At 35.0% G+C, this 21,494-nt stretch overlaps 1 protein-coding gene across 1 annotated transcript in view; it reads left to right on the top strand.

Annotated features, from left to right (window-relative positions):
* CSMD1 (CUB and Sushi multiple domains 1) overlaps positions 1-21,494 on the top strand; it is a 1,057,667-nt gene that overhangs the window by 989,311 nt on the left and 46,862 nt on the right. The window contains exons 51-54 of the mRNA XM_005426386.3: positions 3,463-3,657; positions 5,692-5,865; positions 12,843-13,016; positions 16,269-16,442. Of these exons, the coding sequence (XP_005426443.2) occupies positions 3,463-3,657; positions 5,692-5,865; positions 12,843-13,016; positions 16,269-16,442 (717 nt within the window). The remainder of the gene's footprint in view (positions 1-3,462; positions 3,658-5,691; positions 5,866-12,842; positions 13,017-16,268; positions 16,443-21,494) is intronic.

A 21,494-nucleotide genomic window follows, 5' to 3' on the forward strand; every position in this document is an offset into this window, starting at 1 on the left:
GGTCCCTTAGGATCTGTTCTATAAAGTTGTCCTGCAGGATTTTTAGGAATCTTCTGCACTGGGTTGTAGCAGCTGTGTGGTTCTCCCAGATAATTTCTGACAAGTTGAAGTCCCCCATAAGGACAAGAGCAGTTGATTTGGAGTTGCCCCTTAGCTGCTCAAAATATAATTCATTGGCATTATCTTCCTAGCTGTAGGTCTACAGTAGGCTCCCACAATGACATGCACACGATTGGTTCGTCCCTTGGTTCTTATCCAGACACTCTCAACTGAACCATTGCCAACAGAGAACTCCATATATTCTACCCCTTCTCTTACATCAGTGCCACCCCCTCTCTATCTGTTGTCTCTTCTGCCCTGCCTTATCCCTCCTAAAGAGCCTGTAACCATCCAAGAGAGCACTCCAGTCACAGGACTCATCCTACTGGCTTTAACTTCTGCCAATGATATCAGACTGGGACTGGGGCAAAGCTTCAAGCTCATTTTGTTTTACTTAATGCTGTGTGCATGTGTAGAAACATTTAAGTCTGGTACTTTGTAGCCAGCACCTTGTGAGCAGATTAAGGGATTAGTGCTTTTTTCCTCAAATTTTGGCGTACCATACAATTGCTCATCACTGCCAAGCCTGTTATTTTCCCTTTCCCCCTTCCAAACTACTTTAAAGCTCTGTCAGTGAGCCCCACTCGCTCCTGTGCAGGAGTTCTTTTTCCCCTCTGAGAGAAGTGCATCCTATCAAGTGTCAGTAGACCAGGTGTTAAGTAGATCATCCCATGGTCAACAAACCCCAATTTTTTTCACTTACACAGCCTCAAAGCCACATGTTGGCCTGACAAATCTGTCTATTTGGGCTTTATAACAACTCTTTTTTATGGTAATTATTTGTCAATATGAATTTTCTGCTTAGAGTCTAGTCAGAATTATCAATATATGGAGATTGTCATGTCATTAAAATAGATAATCATTATTTCAAATTATAATTATGTTTTCTGACCTATATTTTATGTAAATAAATATTATTAATAACAATTATTACAAAAATGCCTGGAGAGGTTAGAGATCATCTTCACATCTGCAAGAAGTTGAGGTAATTCCTTACAGAGTTTCAAGTATGTAAATGAGAATTTAAATAGTGCCCAGACTATAATTTCCAAGAAACTGACCATAAGAGGCAAGTTGATGCACTCATTCATAAACCATGTGCACAAAATCAAGCATCTGTTAATAGTCACTTTTTTGTTTCTTGAAGGATAAGGAATTTAATAAATCAAAATCAGTCCCTGTAAAATTAAATTTTTTCAAGCAGCAGGTTTAGTTGATTACATCAACACGGCCTAGAAGTATATTCAGTATTGAGGAACATCTTGAATTAGAAATTATACATTTATGCATTAGAATCTGATCATTGTTTGTGAAGTGTTCTTGCAGATTTAGGTGTATCTATAGATAAAGAAAGAATAAATTGCATACTGACCTCAGTATGTAGAGGTAACATCTATGCAGCTCATTTACACAGTCTGAAATAACTGAGCCTGTCTTGAGATGTCCTGTGGTTAAGACTAAAATTTTTGCTATTGGACTAAATAAGAAACTTACTTTTGTGCTTGAAAAAACCAATAAAACTATTGTTTGGAAGGAGGAGTGATAAAAATGTCAAAGGTGATAGGTATTAAGTTCCTATTTAGAATATGTTTTGTTTTCTGAAAGACTTATATGATTTTCACTACAAGGTGTTAAGCAGAGTGCTTCAATATGCATATTTTGTTTAATAAGCATGGAAAAATATTTCTTGGTTGATAGTTCATAATCTTTCCATAGCTATGAAACACAGTTTAGTATTAATACCAAAATAAATTAAATTAAGAAGTAGGAAGTCATCTGTTAACCTGGGATACCGTTCTTCAGTAGTCAAAACATTGTTTTAAAGGCCAAAGTTAAGACCTATTAAGTTTCAAAGTGATTGTACACTAGCAATCCTTCCCAAGATATACTAAAAAAAATCAAAGAAAATATTCCACAATTTCAGCTCAATATAACATTATAATCTGTCATTTGGAAGTTCTTCAAATTATTTCTCCTTTATAAATACTTACACATCTTCATAGATGTGCTGTGTTCAGTTCTGATTTTCTTGCATGTCAAAATTTGCCATGGCTAAGATAACTATTGGAGAAGGTAGATGTATAATTTTAACATTAACATCTACATTTTTACAGGAATTTTGATTCTATCACTTACCCTTTAGTTCAGTGATTGCATTAACTAGTCTCTTCCATCACACATTCATACTTGTAATAAAACTTCTTTATAGCTCTCAATATGAAGTCTATAGAATATGTATTTGTTTATGTATTTATTTTTCCAGTTTGTTAGTCTTTTTCCTGGTGGCATGGTATGAATTAATTGTAGCATAAATGAGAACCATGCTCTTCTTTTTATTTATTCATTTGGGATTTTTACACACTTCCTCCTAAGGCTTTTGTCTTCCACCGAGCAACATATGAAGAAACTAAATTTCTGTTACTTCTTGTTGGTTGGTTGATTTTCTTTGGAAACTATAGCTTTTCTCAGCTGTTTCTGGGCTAGTAGTTTTTTCTAAAGTATTCACTTAGTAAATCTCACTTAGCGACATAAACAGTCAGTAATTCATCCAGACTTTTTCTGTAGCAGGGAAATTCTGAATAATGTGGTAAAAGATAAAAAAAGTATAACTATTTTAAATAGTCATAAATATTTTCATAATGCTACTCTATACTCTATATATTCATAATGCTACTATAGGTACATTAAGATAGAATTAATGTCAATATCATAAATATTTTAAGAATTCTGCAGACTTAAATTGCAGAGCATCAAATTGAAACTGAAAAAAGAACATAAACTATACTTGTCTGTAGTCAGTAACTGCATTCTCTTAGAAAATGCGAGAAACAACAGAACTGAAATAATTCTAAAAATCTTCCTAAATATCATAATTTTTTAAACGTCTTCTAAACTGGAATTAAATTCTAAACTGGAATTCTAAACTGGAATTAAATAATTTTCCTGTATACCCACAATAATTTTATAGTAATTAACATTTCAGTGTGTGCTAGCAGCTTTTATGGCAACGTGTCTTAAGAACTTCAAGCTTCGCAAACATTACATAACAATATTTGCTTTCCCTTTTACATCCACCACAGTCTGTGATGTATTTTGTCTCTGAAATCTTTGAATAAAACTCATTAGAGAGTATAACTGTATATCATTATTCCACTACATCCACTAAATGAAAATACACTACAAACTCCAGTTCAATTTGTAATACTCATTGTATGAGAATTATTTTTCTTAAAACTTGTTTTTCCAAGATGACTATGGTATTCTAAGTCTTAGATTGTGAAACATCTGCCTGTGAGGCAAGACATTCACCTATAAAGAAATATAGGGGCAAAATGCTAATATGTACATTTCCTTTCTTCACAGCGGTAACCTGCCCCAGCATAGAGACTCTTCTGTCAGAACACGTTGTCTGGAGACTGATTTCTGGGTCACTGAATGAGTATGGAGCTCAAGTCATGCTCAGCTGCAGTCCTGGGTATTATTTATTGGGCCAAAGACTCATACAGTGCAGGGCTAATGGAACCTGGAGCGTAGGCAATGAAAGGCCAGCTTGTAAGGGTAAGGAACATACTTGTTTACAGAATATACTATGCTTTTTAATACATATATTTTCTTTTATAAATAAACTATTTATAAAATAGTTAATATTTTGCTCCCACATTCCAAGTAAGAAAGTGTGAAATTTTCATTAACTTGAAATTAATTTTTTCCAGCTCCTTAAGTGTTAAGTACAATATGTTTCATACAAGAGTCAATGATGTACCATCAAGAAATCAATTTGTATTTCTTCTACTAGGTGGTGCATAAGTATGTAGAAAGTACTAGAAAATGTTATTACTTTAGAAGATTCCAGATTAGAGTTAGATTAGAAGATGATTGCTTTGACCTCTTGGGTGAAGTGTTAAAACTGTACTGTTGGAGAAACGTTCATATGAGCTTTCATAGTGTCTTCATACAAAAATGCCATAAATTACATCAATCTTGACTTTGGATGTTTAAGGTTTTAGGGAACCATGGCAATCTCAGTGGAATCATACAAACTTCAAGGGTTACAGTGCCGAAGTCTTAATAAATTTCTCCAAAACTTCATTTTTCTTTTACAAGAAGTTATTCTTTAAATTCTGTTAACTGCAATTGTGTCCCTTTTTTTTTGTGCACACAGACTAAAAAATATAGTTTTGATATTCTGCCTTATATCCAGCTACTGTTCAGCTGCTAACAAGTCTTTGAAAAGATAGTTCTTTCCCACCCTCTGCAATTACAGAAATTTTATGTGAGTAGAAAATGGGATGATCCATATCAGATGCAGTTAACCAAAAGAAAAGTATTAGAAACATAGAGTTGCCGATTGAAGAGATATTAGTTAATTTACAAGAAAGGTACATTGTTTTACCCTCTACTAGAGGACTGATTAGGATTTAATTATAGCAAACTTCATGCCCCAAGAGATATTCAGTAATATATCCATTGGACATGGATCATTAAGATCCAGAAACACTCTGCAGAGTATTTTTCTGAAGTCTACACTTTACTTTCTCTTTGAAAAGAGTTTGATTTATTTTTTTAACATATATATAATTAATATTCAATATTAAAGTTAGGAAACGCTAATCCCCAAATTACATTAATGTGACATGATCGTAGTCAAAATGAGTCTTACTCAGCTCTAGGCACATTATATACATAAGAAACTATGATATTTTCTGATTATGACCGAGTTAGTTAACTACATGGTAGCTGGTACTTGATTTTATACAAATTCTAACCAATTCCATGTTGTTTTCTACAGTGAACATTTAAATATATGTAAGAGTGGGACCTTGGGATTTTAAGTAGGAAGTATAGTTGTGGTCAAGATGCTATTGAAAGTAAACATATGATTCATACTGATGTATAAATATAGTTGAAGTTCTTGAGGACAATGGTCTGCATGTTAAATTACAGTGTTTTTTGTATACTCTTCTAGAAACAAAGGAAATGACAGAATGGTTTTAATTAAATTAGAGTTTGATACATTCTTGAAAGACAATTTTTCATGTAATGTGCAGCAGCTGTGGGTTGCAGCTGACGCTACAGAAAGTTTCTCTGATAATTGGTCAAATCTAGGCTTTGGCAAAACCAGATGATTTATTGTTTTAGCAAGCAGACAATCATATATGCTATATGCTTATGAATAGTAGTGGGAAATAAGAAAAAAGACAGTTCATAACAATTCAGAATACTAAATGTTAAAAAGATTTTTAACACTTTACACTGACACAACATTTAAAGCAGCCAGGGAAAGTGTATTTGAGGAGTAGCCATGGATATGTACATATGGAATATAACCACAACCTTCTCAGGAATTCATGTAATTCCCTTGTTTCAGAACTAGAAATATGCCTTGGCTGCTGTCAAGATATGCAAGTATCCCAAAGAAATTTTAGTTTTAGAACATATTTTGCCATATCAAGCATAATTTTAAGCCTTTTCTATGGAATACAACTCCTGTATTTATTCCTATTCCATTTACTTTTTAAGAAAACATGAGGTGATAAAAAATTATGAAAAACATTTTCCTATTTCAGTATGTTTTGTTTTTTTTTCTCCTAGTTATCTCCTGTGGTGGTCTTCCATCTCCACCAAATGGAAATAAGATTGGAACCTTAACAGTGTATGGAGCTACTGCAATATTCACTTGTAACACAGGATACACATTAGTTGGTTCTCATGTGAGAGAGTGCTTGGCAAATGGTCTCTGGAGTGGTACTGAAACCCAATGCCTAGGTAAAACCCCCAAATTTTTGTTCCTTGTTTTGTTTTGTTTTGTCTTAAAAGTATCAAGAACCGGATTTCAGCCTCTTGTCAAGCAACATTTTTGAATCAATGAAAAATAAAGGTACCTTAAATATGGAAGTATTATGTCCTGAATATGATGCTGTGCTATTCTATGAACATATATATTTTCATTAGACATAAAATTACCTTTTATATTGTTGTGATGCTTTTCAAACCAGTATGATTCTTAAGTGACTCAAATAATTGCCCACATTCACAGCACTTTTCTTTGTGGAGCAGGGTGTGTGATGAAACTAAGCTTCAAGATAATCTTCTATTAGGGCTATTCCTGGTGCATTCCAACTACAATTAAGCATTCAGTCAGGGGAAGCAGACAAGAGGCAGTCAAAAGTAAAGCAAAACCAAGACTCTTTCAAACCCTGAGATTTATATAGTTTGGACATTCATTCTCACCCCAACTGTTGCTCTCTTCAGATCCACTCATATTGTTTCACACACCTAATACAGACTTAAGGAAAAGGTTCTCTTTTTGAGTAACATTTGAGACTCAGCAGTGGTTTTATTCTTGGTTGTGAACAGATTATTTATTTCTGGAATTGGTTATTTGCTTTGTCTGCCCTCGTTTTGCAGATTTTCTTCTTGCCTTACAGTTGAATGTACTAGGTTGCTCTCAGGCAAGGAGGAATTCTGCTTTCCTCTTCAGAGCTCAACCTCACATAAAAAGCATCTTTCTTCTCTGCTGCCTCACTATGTCATTTTAGCAGAACACATAGTATTCCATGCTTATCTTTATATTCAGGTATACATGGGAATGTCCAAGCACCTCTCCTGGGTAGTGAGGAGTTTTACAGTGGATTTGTTCTAACACTGTGGATCATGTGCAGTCCCCTGGTGGAAGGCCTCAGAAATTAGTCTGTGGGCTATGGCCTCTCTGTGCCGGATTCAGACAGAACTGTTTTTTAGCACAGTTGCTGAGTTGGCTTTTCTTGTGGATACATTCTTCTCCCCAGGCTTGTTTACTTAGACCCGAGATAATTGGGCAATAGAAACACCTTTATCTTATGTCAAGCTCCAGTCAGGTGGCTTAACTTTATGTCCAGATTTCCAGGAATTTGCTGAGGCTTATTCGGTGAGGGGGGAGCTTTGGTGATGGCACATGAGCAGTGGCTTCTTTATACAGCTGCCAGAGTGGGCAAAGTCCTACAGGGATCTTAGTAATGTTTGAGCCATTAACCATTCACATCTCAATTTCTCACTGGGATTCAGATAAAAATTAAGATTTTTATAACCTTTCATTAAGTATTCCTGATTGACTCATTCATTTTGCAACAGGAATGTTTGTAGTTCAACTTTTTTGATTACAGTTTTGTAGTATGTCTCTTAAGACATAGAGTGGTCAGAAGTAGTGACCATTGTCTCACAGAACTAACTAACTTCTAATTGTCACTTCATTATTAGTGACTTCCCAGCAAGATGCAGTTGTTTCTGGCAAATTTTATGAAAATGAAGAACACTCATCTGGCTTGATATATTTTCTCACCTAATTGTTCAATTTGAAATATGCTGTATTAAGATGTCACTTTGATGCAGGAAATAAGTATAGGATAGCATAGGCATAGGATATAGGCATAAGCAGAGTACACCAATTGATACTTCTGTTGATATTTAAAGCAGTAAAGAAGTAAAATACTTTTTTTACCTAGGGTAAAATTTGCACTGAGGTGCTGCTTAGGGGAATGCTATGATTCAGAATTACTTTTTCATGTGTAAATTCATCGGTTCCACAGCAGAAGTGTACAGAAGCTTTGTAGCTAAAAACACATCAGCCATCTACTGGTGTCAGGTTATCCCTGGACTGAGGCTGACTGACATTTAAATATGTTGGAACTGCAACTGTGAAGGCTCAACAGCCCAAATTTTTTATGTGTAAGAGTGTTTTCCACAGCCCTTTCTTCTGCTCTAAACATGCAAAGTCTATTGCAAAAAAATAAAGAGCTATTATGCCTGTAGGCTCTTCCAGTGTGTTACACCAGTCATTACCACGGTATTGTCTGACACCTGCATGTAATGAATTCGAGCATAAAGATGTGTATTAGTATTCATTCATTTTGAATAACCTGACATACCACTTCATAATCTGATCAATAATAACAGTATTTAGTACTTATGTACTATACTTTTCTTTTTTGAAAGGCTATATGCAGGATAATTTGGCTGCCAACATATGCAAACTAAACAATACACAAGTCTCAATGGATTCTGTTTGTATTATAAATTGCTCTTGCTCATGAAATGCTGGGAAAGAGGGTTTTTTCTTCTATTCTGACTATTGAGAAATAACATTACATTGAACATCCCTGAAGATTAGCTGTCTATGGTAGTCATTACTTCAGATGTAAATAGTGTAGAGATGGAGAATTTTCAGTACATGACTTACATATATATATATATTACATATATAGAACAATACCGCATTATTCTGAAAGTCAATTTAGAAACAATACTTAGTGAAGCTTTTAACTCTTTGGGAAACAGTTAATAAGTTTATTAGATCTCATATTTAGGAAAGATTGTGTCTATATGCAGCTTGAATTAAATTTATATGAAGTCGTCCTTTTCTTCTCCAGGAGTAATTTGGTGCTGGATTTTTCTAATTCAGATTTTACAAATCCCCATTGAAATTTATATAGATTACTAATATCTCCTTATAACTAATATTTTTTTTATTTTTTCCCACCTGATTTTCTGCATTCTGCATTTTAAATTATTTTTACAGATCTATTCCCACTTGTAATTAACAAGGGACATCTGGCAGGAACTATTACTGTAGTAAAAGCATTTCTTGCTTTATGATACTTCCCAATTCTATTCTTCTCCTAGAAACTTAGATGACTTTAATTCCTATTTGATTGATTTCATTGTTGAATGAAGCCCTATGCTTAGAAATCTTAAATGCATGGATCTACCTCACCAGACAAAAAAAATCCCATTTACAGCTGGCAGGTTAATCACTACTTAGTCCTTGCTATTTCAAAATCAGACAGGCTCTATAGTGCTAAAAATATTATACAGCTTTGAGTGTGAAAGTCTAAATTTGAGGTACCCTATGCATGCTGCAGAAAGTTTTATTTCTGCTAAGTTCCGTCCTGACTCTCTTACATGCTTTCACATAAAGTATATTAATACTGTGTTCTTCAGACACTTAATTTAGATGCAATTAAGAATACAATCCAAGGTCAATGGAGCTATGTGGGCTCCTCCAGAGAGCAATTCAGGAAAGGTAAATTCTTACATTTTAAAGCTAGATGATGTGAATACTGCTAATTGAATATTCCTAAATTTCAAGGACAAAACGCTACAAATTTATTTCAGAGGTGTCTTTAAGACTTACCTGAAGCCTGTGAAAATTAGAAGGCAAACACACAGGGAGCTCTGAATGAGTCTTTCCATTTCAAAGGAATTATAATGAGTTAGAGATGCTTTTTATCTACACTGTACCTGCATGAATATAATTCAAGACATCTATAGATGAAAATAGATACCACTTCATGTTATCCACTGATATGTGTAGAATTAGTTTATGATTTCAGGTTAAATGAGTACACTAATATCTGTATCTTAGGAAAGGGTTTTCAATTCCTTATTATTTGTCTCTGTAGAAAGCTAAAATCGGGGAATGTAGTTAATGAGTCTAAGGCTCAATTTAAGACCTACGTTATCAGTTTGTTAGCATTACATGTATTTATTTTTATTAGTTATACAAGGATAAATATGAATTTGTATGCAAGATTTCTTTCAATTTCACTCACTCAACATATGTCTCTTTTAATTTTATAATATGTCTCTTTCCCCTTTTTCCTTCCAAGAATATTTACAACTAAAATCACAAACCTATGTGTTTTTATATATCATTTGTGTGTATGGCTGACCACAGGTTCATAGAGGGCACAGGGCAAATTGGAAGCATTTATTTTGCCTTACTCCCTCTGCGAAATCAGTGGCATTTAATTGCAGATCAGTGTGTTTTCCTAAAAACACATTTTTCCCTGTGTTTTTACACCTTTTAGGTGCAAAACTACACGTAAAAGAATCAAGGACACACTTAAAATCTAAAGTTAAATATAATTTACTTAATTCCATCTTTTAATTATATGATATTTATAATGCCTTAGATTTATCAGTATGAAAATATGCTGCTGTGGACTATGGTTGTGTAAAAATATCTAATCCTTTAATTGATAACTCATACGTAAGTTGCAGTATAATATTATGATATTGACTTTTATTTGAAATTCTTACTAAAATAAAATAGAATTATTTTTATCTTGCTTTCCAGGTGTTTTAGAATAAAACTGCAGAACCAACCCTGATGCATATGAACAATTTTCTAAATTCTTGAGGGAATATTTTATTTTAAAAAATCGCCTCACAGACTTCTTCATTTTCTTTAATTTTAGTTGATGAGAAAATTACATACATTTTGTGTCATTGCAGTGCTCTTTCAGTTCTTGATATTTTGGAATAGCTAATTTAAATGAGTCAAAATTCCCTGAAAAATCATTAAATACAGTAGGTGGAATGATCTGTAAATGAAACTACTCACATAATAAGTTCAGCAACTTGTTAAATCCCCATTTAAGAGAAATGCATCATATTTTTCGTTATGCCAGGTGGCACATTTCATCTATCTTTCTTCTTGAAATTCCCTGTGGTCCTGTGTTTGTCTTCTGTGCAGCTACTGCTTTTCAATTTTTTATTATTTAGAGCTAGAAAACAAAAAAAAAAATCCAAATGTATTCCTTTCTATTTCACCTCCCTCCCTGGGGAAAAAATAGGGAGAAAATATTAGGAACTAATTTCTAGGCATAGGGAAAATAAGAAAATGATTGGGAACAGGCAGGATGGAAGAATCAAAAGCAAACCTTGATAATCTTACTGCCTTTTCCAGTGACTGTCTCATGAGATGTAGATTTCAGCAGTAGATTTCTTTCACTTTGTGGTTTAGCAAAACTTTTGAAACAGTCTCCCCTTGTTTCCTTGTAGCCAAATTGAGAAGACAGGGACTGGATGGGGGCACTGCAAAATGGATGGAAAACCAATTGAGCCAGCAAACTCTAGGGGTATTGTTTCTTGATTCCAAGTGTGACTAGGAGCCAGTGGATGCTGGGGATGAATACAAAGGCCCACACTCTCCAGCTCTGTCCTTCACTGGAGAACAAATTGGGATGCAGCTGCAGCAAGTTTGAGGGTGACATGAAATGAAGAGTTGATGTGTGGATTCTAGTACTGCTAGACAGAGGGACCTTTAAAATCTTTAGGCATGGGCCAACAGGAAGGTCATAAAGTTCAGGAAAGACAAATACAGAATCCTGCCCTTTGTCTTGAATAATTCCATTTGTGAGTACTCTTGGAACTGACTGGGTAAAAAACAAGCTTTACAGAAAGCACCCAGGTGACTGAGTGGAGAGGCTGACTAAGAGTTAAAAGTGTGGCCTTGCAGTAAAAATATCATGCTGGAGTGTATGAGCACCAGTGTAGTCACCAGGTCATGGTTATTATTTCCTCTTCACCACTCATGTGGAAAATTGTGTATGGTTTTTGTGTCCTCCACCATACAAGACAGATATTGCAAAATGAAGCAAGTTCAGGGGAAGAACCCATTTAGGGGCCAGGGGCTGGAATATCTTTTAGACAAGGAGAGGTTGAGTGAGGCTGGAGGAGAGAGAAGGGTAAAAGGGATCATATTACTAATTTGGACTGAGAAAAATAAGATAAATTATCCCATGACACATTTCAAGGGTAAAAATATGCTTTCAGTGTCCTCTGTTGCCATATTCTCTGTTGTAAGGGGAAAGGTAGCTGTACAATTAGTGAAAAACTTGCATTCATACTTTCTTCCTCAAATTTGCAGAATAATACCACAATGTCTTCTTAGAGGTATCAGCAACCGTACAATTAGGATTTTTATAATAATCCTGCATGTATGAAAAACCTAATAAAATGGTGTATGCTTTATCCTTCTAGTGTTTTAGAGGAGCCATTCAGTGTGAATGAAATCTAATGTCTAGAACAATAAAGGGGCTTTATTAGAAAGATTGAATCCCAAAGAAAAGTTGCAAAAAAGTTGCTGTTGATGGATACAGCCTGCATGAAACAGAAGGGATCACACACACACACAACCAAATGTAGCTGCAGACTTGAGCCTTAGGTTCCAGTCCTCACCTCTCAAAACGAGGACTTAGCACATGTTTTAGATGAAATTACTGCAGTTGTAATTAATCAGTGTCACCACAAAAAAAACCCCAAAAAACAAAAACCAAACTCTTTTCTCCTCCTTAATCAGTAAAGAGAAATAGGTTTTTTGCTCAGCAATTGTGTTTTCAAACAGAATAAAGAATCCAGAATGAATTAAATCATTACTTGGCTTCCTCACTGCCAAGACTGCTATTATCCTGGAATAATGGATTCTGTAATGTTTTAACAGCAGCTGAAATAAGGAGGAAACAGTGCTGGCAGACATTCATTCCTGTTCATGCCTTCTATCTAGAAAATGCTTATAAACTCATATTCATGTCAAAATTATAGTAAGCTCTTCTTTATATTGCTTTAAAATTTCGTCAGTACCAACAAAAATACCCTACTTCTATTTTTTATTATGCTGAAGTGCCTTAGTAAGATTGCCTTTTTCCCCTCAGAAGTGTGAGGTCTTTAACTCTCAAACCGGTACTATTATTTCGTCATAGAATTCTTATTTCTCTAGTTCATGATTTTCTCCTTCAAAGAAGTAGAAGAAATATCATCTGAAGGGTTTATACTTGAGAACTTGCTCTGCACAGTGCAGTAGTTGACTCTAAATATATTGTTTATTGAAAATAAAGTTGCAATTTTGTTGGCTTTTTTTTTCTTGTAAATTTTAGCAAGTCTTATGAAAATACATGTTTTTGATGGTTGTTCTTTTCTTCTAGCTGGTCACTGTGGCTCACCAGACCCTATTGTAAATGGCCATATTAGTGGGGATGGTTTCAGTTATCGTGACACTGTAGTCTACCAGTGTAATCCTGGCTTTCGACTCGTTGGTACATCTGTCAGAATTTGCCTACAGGACCACAAGTGGTCTGGACAAACTCCTGTTTGTGTCCGTAAGTACAATTAATTTTTCACTGAATTGTTGCTACTATTTTAAATGTAATTGACTATTAATAGTGGATTGGATGTTCAAAAGTGTTTGGGCTCAGATCAGATGTTTAGTGGACCTGTTGTCAGTTACAAGGGTTGTTATGATCCAGTTTCTAGATAGACCTAGCATGGACTTGTTAATATTTCCAGTAACTCCTGATATTTGTTGTTTCAGAAATGGGATGGCATAGGAGCTGAGGGGGTTTGAATAGCAGGCTGCAACTGTGCAACTTAATCTATCACTTTCTCTTTGTCCAGGCATAGTTGTAATGCCAAGTATGGACTTGCTGAGCCTCTCCTATTTTTTTCACCAAGAGTGAAAAAGTCCTTTAAGGACAAAGCTGGACTAGTCATCTAGCATTTCTGATAGTCACTGCCTGTTTTTGCAAATTGGCCTCGAGTTGACTTATCAATGCAAGCAAGGCATGGTGTTGGATTATGCTACATCTGTTAGGAGAGATGTTCATTTTTTTATAGCTTTTACTATTTCCTAATTCATCTGTTTTTGAAAATCCCATAATTAAGTAGTAGAATTGCGGAGTGTTTCCTTCTCTAGTTCCTTCTTAATTTGTGTGGCAGATTATCTGACATTTTCTGAAACATCAGCCATTTAACAGTCAAGTCAAATTTATCCAGTGTTTATTTTATTCCTTTATTATGTAGTTGATTTTATTTCCTTTTAATTTCAGTTTCATTAAAGAGCCCCAATTTTATACATATTTTTAAAATGGAAAATTTATATCAACTCCTTCAGTGCTCTATTTTTTAAGATGTCTGCAATTCAGACATAACTATTGTCTACACAGAGAATCACTAAGATGATCAGCTTTTCTGTTCAATACATACCAAATTTCTAAATGTTCAGTATTTTCTTTCTTATGTTAAAATTAAAAATTTTATATGTATACAGTGGCAGGAAATATCTGCCAAGTGTCATTGGCCTTTTAAAATCCTGTTTATATCTTCAAGTGATTTATATTCATTAAAGGAGTCACAACTAGCATTATTACTATTAGTGCATTCATTTGACTGTGCAGCAAATAAAATCCCTTCAAAAGAAAGGAGCAAAGCTGGGAGGCCATGGGAGGGGCAGGAGGCTTCTCCTTCTTATATGGATGTTATCGTTACCATTATGAGAAGAACTGGCATCAGTTTCTGTTATTAGAGTTTGCCTAATTTTTTCCATTGCAAGATGGTTTTCTTTTGCTTAGAGCACTGCCAGACTAAAAAACCATGCAAGATGATTTGGTTTATGTCAGCCTCCAAACTTTAGGGGATTTTCTTCCTTTCATTAATTTATTTAAGAAATTCCCATAAAAATGAGGCTTTTATTTCTGAGATGTAAAGTGAAAACATACTGTTTACCAATGCTAGGAATGTGTTCTACTGAAATATTTTTCTGACTGAGCATTGTGGAGCCTGAGCTAGAAATATGGCTGTGGTGGGTTGACCTTGGCTGGATGCCAGGTGGCCACCGAGCTACTTTCACTCCCCTCCTCAGGAAGGCAGGGGAAAAATGTAAGATGGCAGCTTAGTAAAACAAAAGTGAATGGTTGCGTGGGCAAGCAAAGAAAATAAAGATTTTCGTTTTCTCCTTCCCATGAGCAAGCAATGTCTGGCTGCATCCCAGGAAAGAGGGCATCAGAATGTATAACAGTTGCTCCAAAACATGCATGTAAATAATGGATGATACCTCCCCTCCTCCCCTGCTGCCACCCGGCCTGCCCCTTCCTCCTCCTCCCTCTTGGCTTTTATATCTGAGCAATCATACAGTATGGAACATCCCTTTGGTCAGCTAACCTGGTTATATCCCCTTGTGATGTTGAGACACTCCCAGCCTACGGGTGGGAAGGTGGAATGTTGTGGAAACAGCAGTGATGCTGTGCAGTGCTGCTCAGCAGTAGCAAAACAGTGTGATGTTCTCAACATCTTTCCAGCTAATGATACAAAGTGGAGCACCATAAGATATCCATCTCAGCTAGATCCAATACAATAGCAGAGATATTACAAAGACATTAGGGGCTGTGCCCCTGAAAATTTGCCCCACATTTGTCTTTATTTTGTGAGCTTTTTACAGAAAATCACATCTTTTTATACTTTTCATTTACTTGAAAGGATTTTTAGATTTGTAAAGTACCAGACGTTGTCTTAAAAAAAAAACCTAAAGAAACACTTGTAGTTCTCCACCTACACCTAATGTGACTACTTAACATTCTTAGCTTTATATATGAGTCAGCCTCCTTCATCTTGCAAAATTTGTGACACACAGGTCTTTCCCCATCTCTCTACTGGATAATCAGTTGGACCACACTTTAGCCAAGAATTTTCTGAAAGGTCTTTCCATTTGCTGCTTATTGAGAGTTAATAGGAAATAAGAAGATTTCTGCTTAGTTCCTTGTGAGTAGCAGCACAACAAAATCAAAAGAAAAAATAAACTCGTGTATAGATTATTTATTCAAGTACGATAAACATCACTAGTACAGAGTTGAGAAGTTCTGTGTTTGTGCATGTGTGCATATGTACATTCTGATTTTCCATTGTTAGTATCTATGGTTTTGTATCTTTTTCTATAATTATTTAATATCTTGTCACATGGAAAACTAGAGCTTGACCATAATAAGCTTATTTTATAAGTTCTGTTTTATCAAAATCAGCACACATAATATATAATGTGAAAGATTTACTCCAAAAAGTTATTTCTTTATAGTCATAAGAAAATTGGATTAAAAGAATCACTACTTCAGCAAAGCAGTGCAAGATCTTTGAAACTGGAATGTTTCAGAACTCCAGAATGTTCTGAAATGTTCTGTGCCTCAAGTTTGTTTGGCTCTACTGCATGTTTAAGCTTGCTAGGAAAAAAAAAATTTCCTTTATTTGTATTAGTAGGAACTTTTAAATGCGTTTTTTATGCTTTAATGCCCATCAGATGTATGTGAAAATGCACATATTTATATATATGTATATATAAATATAGATTTAGATTTATTACAACTTTCAACATAAGGTAAAAAGTAGTGCAGTTAAGAATCCTCAACAAATATATCCTATTCTTTTTCTTATATGTCTTGTATAAATGTCAAAGACAAATGCAGAAGGGGAAGAAACACAAACCCAAAATCCAAAACCAAAATGCCAACGGAGCTCCAACCTGCAAGTGGTTCCATGGATCAGTACCTTTCACTTAGATGCTAACCTGCCTATTTTTCCTCTAACAGCAATCACATGTGGACATCCTGGGAATCCAGCTCATGGAATGACCAATGGCAGTGAGTTCAATTTAAACGATGTGGTAAATTTCACCTGCAACACTGGATACTTACTTCAGGGTGCTTCTCGGGTGCAGTGTCGAAGCAATGGGCAGTGGAGTAGTCCTTTACCCAACTGCCGAGGTAAGAGTTTACGCTGCCTCAAAAACCTCAAAAAACTCACAAGCCTGTGCTTTAGGAACTTGTTCCCGGTGCTTTAGGAACTTATTCTCACCTTTATTTGAGTTTCTGCATTTCTATATTGGAGATTGTTGTTACAGCTGAGTATTGGGGAAGCCGAGATTTTCAGTATTTTTACTCAAGGTTCTTAGACTGCAAACACCAGCTTTTAGTTTATAGACATATAAAGTCTTTGTATCTAGACATATAAAGAACTTTGTATCACAAAAGTTATAGTACATCAATAAATGACAGTTGCCTGTCTAGCCTGAATTAGGTGCATTTTGATACAGTTTTCATAAATGGTCGTTATGAAATGATGAAATTGAATATTTATGTATCCAAACATTATTAATTCTCTTTTTTCATAGCAATACCTGACAGATGTGAAACTTGATTTTTTCTTACCCCAACCAAAAAAAAAAAAAGGATAAAGTAAGATTTAATTTTGCTTGGTTTTTTTGCAAGGACTTCTGAGTTTGATTCCTGGTGTGCTATGAGTAAAATGGACATGTTTGAGAGATGAGAATGAAGCAAAGGTTTGTGTTATGAGAAAATCTGTGTCAAATGAACATATTAGGAAAGGACAAAGAAAAAACATTTTAAAATGCAATCTACAATTCTGAGATTGAATTATTTATCCAGATCCCAGTAATGTAATTAAGATTAAAACTCTCTGAAGTTAACCTTTTTTTACTCCTTCCATTTTTGACCAATGTTTTTATTTATTTTCTTTAATTTTTGGCTATTGTTGCAGAATATGGAGCTAACTCATCTTTGGTCTGTTCCACCAATATCTTGGTCAGACACCTAAAATCAGTTCACTCAGTTTAGTGTTTTTATGTTATATGCCCCAAAATAACTTCTTCTGGTATAGTACATGCTCTCTCAATGATGAATCCATTAAGATACTGATATTTAATGATATTGTGAAATATTTTCTGTTGAATCACTGAGGCAGACTGGGTCAGTCTGGCCAAATCTTCTGGCCAAATCATAGATGCAAACTGCCAGAAAAGCGAAGGCAGGACATGAGGTAAATAATGTAAGATATACTGAAAGATCTCAAAGGCCTGGGGAAAACTTTTTGAGATACTCTATATCCTTCAGTGCCCTTTTTGTGAAGGGTCTGGAAGGAAATGTATTTTAATGGCTATAATTTACAAATGTTGTTCCTGGTCATAATCAAAGCTGGAATTATCTGGGTTCATTTATAAATGTTAATAACAGTGCTAATTTCCAAATATGTAAACCAAAAACAAATTAAAGAATGCTTAATGTCTGGAAAGAATCTGATGGCTATGTCTGCTATGAAACATGCAAAGAAATAGAACACAAAAATTTCTCCAGAAATTCAGTGGTTACTGAGCTTTACTTGAGTATTTTCTTTCACTGGAAAAATATTAGAACAGTGTAAGTACTATGCTTTTTGTTCTTGTATCATCTTTTATAGGCTAAAGGAAATTGCAGGCAGCAAAGTCATTCTAAGGATACAACACTGGAATTAAAGATCATGTAATAAGAACTTAACTTCAGCTATTGTACTTTTATTATCTCCACCTGTTGGTTTATTAAAAATCTTATTGTACTACAACTGTTGTTTCTACGAATAATAATTATCTTTGGTGATTAGCTCATCACAATGTTTCAGAGATATCTGATGCAATTTCAGGCTCAGTGTGTGTGGAATTAGATCTTTCATTCTCATTAAAACAATAAAGAGACGGCAATTCCCTCAGTCACTACCCTCAGAATTTATTCAAGTGAGTTAACTAACATAGCAATACAATTATTGGAACAGAGAAACAAGAGTTAGCAAACTGTTTCTATTTAGGCTCATGGGGTTTTTTTCCCTTTTATACTGTTTTCTTTTGCTGCACCTAAGTGTACAAACTCGTCTGTCTCATCTGTGAGGCATTTAAGTAAGGTTTTATTTGTTGGAAACACATACTTTTTCATTTATACCATAGATGCAATCAGAGTCTGCTCTGTTTGACTGCCAGAGGAAGAGACAGAACAGCTTTACTGAAGTTCAACTGCACTTATGAGCTGAGTTACTCAGCTATTTACATTGAATTCCATTACATTTATTAAAAGGAAAACAAAATCTAAATGAAAGCAAGAATAAACAATGCAAAGACTGAGAAGATTTTTTAAAAAGAACATAAGAATTAGGATGCTTACAGTTACTACAACATTATTTCAGTGGTCTCTCCTGTTTATTTTTGTTTTCCTTTTAAAATTTATTCACAGGAATTTGAGTTTGATTGAGGCCAGTTTATGGTCTGAAATCTTGTTTAGGGAGGTTGGTTTTCCGAAAGGAGTGAGTATTATAGATGCAACTCTGCCAAGATCCATGCACTTAAGAATGGTAAACTCCTACCAGAATGGAGTGGCCCAGCATTCTCTTAGCTTGGTGTCTACAGTTTTGGCTATTCTCATGCAGGCGGTGAGAAGCTGGACTTTTGCCATTCACTCAGTGCTTCTTCACTTCATTCTTCTCTTCAATTAGTATTTGTTTCTCTATAGCAAGATATATTTTTCAGTGACTGCCCTGTATCTCTTCCATCATGAACTACAAGGATCGACCTAATTTCGTCACCTACGCCATGCACCCTGCTATAACCCAGAGCGCTTTCCTGCTAATCATAACACTGCAACTGCTCACCTCTGTGACCGAGTTTAACTGATTTAAAGGGTTTGAAAAAGTTGTCATGAAGTTTGCAATTCATCCAAGAAATCTCTCCTCATGGAGAGTAATATACTGTCTAAAGTAACAATAACTGTTTTAAATGTATTCGTGCACCAGAAGATATTTATTTGTACTGTAAAGGGAATATTCAATATCCACATCAGCTAAAGCATATCAGTGTTAGAGTAGTTCTGTACCATTCTCCTAGTACGTGCATCTCTGATCTAGAAATGTGGGGAATTGGTCCTTTAATTATATGAAAATTTCAAGTGCTGTAATATAATTGCCTTGATAATTGGTATTGTTTCTCATTTTAGGTTAGGGTGGTTAGTTGACCTTGCAGTTAGTATGTAGCAGTTTCTCTCTGCTGTTCCTGCTCACTTTTCTTCTCTGGCGTGTGTTCTCCACAGGCTGCAGAGAATATCTACTCCCTCATGCACTGCCTTCTCCTCTAAACTCTATTCCCTTTCTTACTTGTCACTGTTGTGTGTGTGGCCTCCTCTCTCTGGTGTATTCTACCCTTTCCTAAATATATCTTCAGAGAAACTTTTCTCATGGCTTACATCTGATTTGAAGAGAGACTAAGAGCTGGGGCTGTTTAGCTTGAGGAGAGAAGGCTCAGGGAAATGTTGCTCATCATCTATATGTATCTAAGGGACTGTATAAAAAGAGGTCCAGACTTCTCAGTGGTGTTCACTGAAAGTATGTGATGCAAAGGGTACAAAATAAAACATAAGATAAAACTTTTTAAATATGAGGGTGATAAAACACCTGAATACGTTTCCCAGAGACATTGTGGATTTTCCATTCTTACAGCTATTCAAAACCTAACTGGACAAAGCCCTGGCCAAACTGCTGAGTTGTCACTTCCAAGTTCAAGTATTCTTGTATACATATGATGACTAAAGCCCATATATATACACCAACAATATTCCTATGTTAAATTTGGTCTTAATGAATTGATTACAACTTAACTAAAGCAAGTAATAGCACTTTTTCTGGCATAAGCCTTTACTTCTAAAATTGTGTTTTATTTAATGCATGGAAAACATTTATTTTGAAGTTCATTGTTAACAATGAATTATGAATTTGTTTACAAAGAAAGTAAATCTTCCAGCTCTTTAAATATCCTGCTGGGAAAGGATAGATTCCTGGCAAACCCGCATAATTTAATTCAACTGAGATTTTACAGATGACCTTTCTTTCAAACCTCGGTTGGGTTCACCTAAGTCAATAATGAACTTGGCTTCATTTGGCTGAGACTGCACAGCAAGTGCTACAAATTAAAGACTACTTCTTGAAGTCATTGTAGAATTTATTTTGTTTTATTTTATTTTGTTGAAACTGAACTGTTATATGTGCATACAAAACCTAGATATTTTAGGAAAATAAAGCTGGCGCAGTTCTTAGGCACCCTTTTGCAACAATACATTGCTTCTGTCTGTTGTGTCAATAGTAGGTTAACGGTTAAGTAATCAGCGACAGGAAATTTAGTAAGAAAATTAAATGGGAGGTTTTGGAGAAGAAAAATGTAATGCACCCAAAAGATCACATTTGCTATTTAAGATCTGCATGATAAAAACTTGTATGAAAAAAAGGATTTTAGTGTTTGTATTTCCTAAATGCACTGCAAGCACTGAATTGTTTTGCAAGGATATTTCCCCCTACTCCAGAATGGTTTTGTGTCTGTTTTGGCTCAGTAAGTAAAACCTTTTATCTCTGAAAATCTGCTTTTTTTTTTTAGTATTTTCTTTGGACCTGTGTTCTGAGGTAATGTTATTCTTAAGATACCCATGCCTTGGGGAAACTATGTTCCCACTGTTTCTGTCACCAGTGAAAAAAGAGCATGTTGTGATGTTAAGGTACTTTGTGAGATAGAAGCCCCATTTTTTTAGAAATTATTTAAGCACTAATATCTATTTAAAAATTGTATTTAATCCTTTTGATGGACCCAGTATTTTCTAAAGATTTTTATTAAACACATTTACAACAATTCTCATACATATACAGTAATACATTACACAACAATACTTATAGATACACAGTAAAATGTTATACAACTATACTTATGCATTAGAGTAATACATTATATCAGTTACATTACACCAGCATCTATTTCTTCTTGTCGAGGCGGTCATAACTCAAAGCAAATACCTTAAATGTCCCAAACCAAATCCCTCAAATGTCCCATAATTATTACTTGTTGGTGGCTCACCTATTCCCAGGTGTCTTGACTGAGATAATCAGGTCTAGACCTCTTTGTGGCTTCCACCTGCCACTCTCAGCTTCACCAATGCCAACTCCCCCCCTCCATCCCCGCGGGT

Source organism: Geospiza fortis, unplaced genomic scaffold (genome assembly GCF_000277835.1).
Source record: "Geospiza fortis unplaced genomic scaffold, GeoFor_1.0 scaffold56, whole genome shotgun sequence".
NCBI lineage: Eukaryota > Metazoa > Chordata > Aves > Passeriformes > Thraupidae > Geospiza > Geospiza fortis.